The 4,444-nt window shown below is 36.3% G+C and overlaps 1 protein-coding gene across 1 annotated transcript; it reads right to left on the bottom strand.

Moving 5' to 3' along the window:
* Positions 1–3,071: 3,071 nt before the first annotated feature.
* Positions 3,072–3,696, bottom strand: LOC141812278 (FCS-Like Zinc finger 17-like). Its single transcript, XM_074700331.1, has 2 exons — positions 3,497–3,696; positions 3,072–3,396 (listed from the first exon to the last, which is right to left on the bottom strand). Exons 1-2 carry the CDS (start codon positions 3,673–3,675, stop codon positions 3,219–3,221), a joined length of 357 nt encoding a protein of 118 aa, XP_074556432.1. The 5' UTR covers positions 3,676–3,696; the 3' UTR covers positions 3,072–3,218.
* Positions 3,697–4,444: the final 748 nt, after the last annotated feature.

The raw sequence follows: 4,444 nt of genomic DNA, 5'->3' as shown, positions 1-4,444 counted from the left end.
GAGGCTTGGAGCTCTGCCTTACAAGATCCTTCCGCAGGATGTTAAAAAAGAAATTGGAACAACTACAGTAATTGAAGTTGGCAAACTAGTTGACATGGAGTTTGAAAAAAAAAGATTGGCAAGACATATTTACTAAAAAGGGGGATATTGTTAAAAATCTAGCTGGCTTCCCTTGTTTTCCTTCATCCACGAGAATGTCTTCAATTAAATCACAATCATCTATTATTTCTTTGGTTTCATTAGTTGAAATCTCTGTTTGTATTTGCTCATGTCCTTCTAATACAACTAAAGTATCTGTATTTTTTATATCTTTGGATAAATCTATTTGCTACTGCATCATGTCTGTTGAAACTAAATCATTTGAATGGTCAACAAAGTTCTAGACAAGACTTGATGCTTTCTTTAAAAAAGAAGCCCCCTATATAGTGGAAGCGTCGATACATCCGGAAGCATTGATAAGGGCTTCATTGAGCAACTCACCAACATTAGCACTAAGACAAAAGAATTGGATCACTAACTATTTCATCGGTAGCTTCATTCTCATCGTATATTAGCTCACTAGTTGACTCGGTCTCGTCTTCATCATGATGAATAAATTGGGACACCGAATCAATGCAAGGTGAGACGATAGAAATTGGGGCTTCATCGATAGATGAACTAGGCTATTGATTGTCGTTGGACAAAGTGAACTTCTGGTCTTCGATCATGCTTCGTCTATGTCTATCTCCTCTTCGTCAACATCGTTATAAACTGGATCATAAAATATTTTGATCTTGTCGTCGTTTCCGCCACCTCCTGTGATCTAATGATCGGGAGAATAGGATTGATCATACTTGATGTTGTCGAGGTCTGCATCTTCATGGTTGTCCTCGCCATCGTAGGAGAAAGGGGGCACGTAGAGGCGCTGCGGAGTTGGCGTTAACTCAAAGTTGTAGGTGGCGGGGTGGTTGATCCTAAATGTCTCATAATCAAACTTGTGCTTTGACATCTCTCCTTGATTGAAAATTAAAGATTTTTCAAAAGGAGCATAAAGGAACTTACGACCTTGACGATCTTGCACAGTTCGGGACTTGGATCCTGGTGGTTCTTTAATCTCCTTCTTCTTGTCACATTTGTTCTTGACCTTATGCAGAGTATCGTTCTTTCTTTTTCATCTTCTCCCAATTAGATATCTTAACGTTGCCCTGTTTGTCTCATGAGCATCGTAATTGCTTCCACCATGTTGATGCTCGGCCGATAAGTTTGATGACGACCAGTTTAACTTTTACACGATTGGGCACTTTTCTATAATAAAAAATTCTCTCCACTTCGTTAAGCCAATTAACAAATTCCTCAACCCCAGAAAATTTGGGAAGATCAATTGGAAATCTAATATCTTCATACAACTTCTTTCGACCATGGCTTTCGCAATTATGATAAAAAAATTTAAAAGTAGAAGAATTAGAATAAGAGAACTTATGATCTTTTAGATCTTACGCCCTAGATGCTGAAATAACTCCATGACTTATCTCTATAGATCTTCAAGTATCTCGTCTCGAGTGTTACAATCACGGTGCGAGGCTTCTTCAGCCGGAACCTACCTATCACGACCACAATCACGATCATGACGACCATTCATGGGATCTAAGAGCTCTGATACCAACTGACGCCAAGCGGGATAGAAATTATCTTACGGATAATGCTCTGATACCAACTGACACTTAGGAGGATAGCGATTATCCTACGTGCAATGCTCTGATACTAACTAATGCCAGGTAGGATAGCGATTGCTCTGTGGGTAATATTGAATTCATTGGTTTGACTGCGAACACCGGAAACCTATTGATTCGGAAGAATAATAAGAGATAGAGAAATAAATGACACTAGCGAAAATATTATTAAATCAAAACTTCTTCTTCCTAAACATCAACTCATAAGATGTTTATATAAACCCCAAATCTTAATTTATAAAATAAAAAATTTTAATAAGAAGAAAAATTTCTTAACAGATTTAAAATATTAAAAATCTTAAACGGAGTTAAAAAATCCTAAAATAAAAAAATAAAAATTTTTAAAACTAATAAAATTTTTTAAAACTACTCTAAATATCAAAAACTCTAAAAATTATTTAAAATAAAAATTATAAAAATTAATAATAAAATTCTTCAGATCATCTTGCATCAAACAATCAAAACCAACATTTTATTCATTTATTAGTTGCTTAAATATTTGTTAGTTGACTAAATATAGCATTCAAATACAGTTAATTAAATTTTAGTTAGTTGGCTATATATTAGACATTTTTACACGATTAAACGTGGTTTAGATACTAATATTTGAGCTCTAATTTGTGCAATGGATGATTCTATTTGATGTTGGACGATTAGTGTTTTAGATTTTTAATAATACTACACTTTTTAATATATCCTTTGGTTCCTCCACAAGAGAGCACTTATTCTTATTTAAAATTATTACTACGGCAAAAGGTGCATTTAGATTTGATTTTAAATAGAAAAAAAAATTCTCATTTGACAAATCAACCCTCACTAATGTGCATCTAGAAATTTCAATGTTATCTCATTTTAAATGGGGCCCATAATTAATGTTCAATGCCAATGATTAATGTTAAACAGGAAGCTAAGAGTAAGGCCGCTGATGGATATATGTACAACCACAGTGTGTGCTGTTTTTTTTTTTTAATTTAAATTTTACTCCGTTAATAGATAGATAATTTTTTTTTAAATTTATCTATGGAATAAATTTAAAATATAATTAAAAAATATTTTAAAATTAAATTTAAAAATAATTATCTTATTAAAATTAAAATAAATTTTTAAAAAATATTTTATTACTGTTTTCACGAGAATTTATACCAAAATTAAATCTATACTACTACTGAATTGGGTTCACAAAGTGTCTCACAAATGCCGGCGTGGAGAAGCAAAATCACTTTTTAAAAAAAAAAAAATTGTAATCCATGTTCTAAATTTTGCACTGAATTATATAAAATTTATGCAGAACGTCAATCCTGCTTCTACTTGAGGAACCAACCGTCTGAAGAACAACTGATATACATCAATGTTAAGGATAAATTGGATAGGAAACTCAACTGCATTTTTTTTAATAAAAAAAATAGTTTTAACCTACAAAGGCGGACAGCTCAGACAAGGAGGAGGAACCTTAATAATCGGACAATAAGGGCATTTTGGTAAATATGTTCCCCTCAAGAGTACGAAGTACTAGCACGCAGATCGACCGGCCAGGGTGGCCTCTCCTTTCCCGGCCATCCTCCTCGCCCGGCCGCGCTCCGCCGCGGCCGCCGCAGCGGAGACGGAGCACTGGTCCCCCCGCACGCTCTCCTCATCCATAAATATCTGCCTGCGCCGGCACTCCTCACTGCAGAATGCTCGATCCCCTCTACAAAAAAAGCCAGCCGAGGGGAATGCTTAGAGAGATTAAAGATGCTTTTTGCTTTTTTTGGGGGGATCCATCAAAGCAGGAAAGTTTGTTCACTCACCTGTACATGTAGATATCCTTGCCTTGTTGCAGCTTCTTCCGGCACAGGTAGCAATTTTCCAGGAAAGGGCTGGTGCTGCAGGAAGAAGAGGAGTTCTTCACAAGGGAGGTTTTGCATAATATGTTTGTGCATTTTGGCAAGCTATTTTTTGTTTCCAAGAGAACACTTAATCCGGCCATACGATTAGTTAATTACTTACGCCAATGTCTCTCCTTTCTTGTGAGAAGATAGAGGAATGAGGGCTTTAAAGGGTGAAGGTGGTGTGTGATGCACTGCAGGAGCATATTGAGGAACTGAGGCATTGATGCTTATTGGGGAACAGTGGGATGAGTGGGATGGTGGCCTTGGATTCTTGGCAGAAGGTGGTTGGTTTGTCTTCGTTGTGAGTAGAATCATATATCCACTCTCCAGATCAGTGAATGTGGCCTTCTTCTTTATAGGAATCTTGCTTTCCAAAATGGAAAATTGATATCTTGCACCTTGCAACAAAGAGCTTCGGAGGTAATGACAAACTAGCGAGTGCAGAGCAAGTAGTTCTTCCGGATTTTTCCTGTTAGTAATTTTACTTTTGAGGCGTCGCATTGCTTTCGTCGTAAACAGAAGATTTCACTTCGGAAGTACCTCCTTCCATAATTTAAAGTTTTATTGAACCTATCTACATTTAATGTTAACGTGGAAGTCAAAAGTCAAAACTAAGTCGAGGTCAAAAATTAAACCTAGGTAGAAATTAAAGTGACAACTCTGACTTAGAAGACTTAGGATCCTGACTCTGTCAGTTCAGTCATCCTGATTTTAAAGATCTCAGATTCCTCGATTTCATCAACTCAGCCACCTCGATTTAGAGAACTCAGATTTTTCGATTCTATTAGCTTGGTCACTCCAATTTCAAAGGACTCAGGCTCCTCGATTCCATCAGCTCAAATTACCTCGACATTAGAGTACTCAAGC

This window comes from Curcuma longa, chromosome 18 (assembly GCF_044706935.1).
Source record: "Curcuma longa cultivar G26 ecotype Majalengka, Jawa Barat chromosome 18, ITB_CL_G26_1.1, whole genome shotgun sequence".
In the NCBI taxonomy this organism is placed as follows: Eukaryota; Viridiplantae; Streptophyta; class Magnoliopsida; order Zingiberales; family Zingiberaceae; genus Curcuma; species Curcuma longa.
Note: the sequence above shows the minus strand (reverse complement) of the source record. Positions and strands in the feature narration are given on the sequence as shown.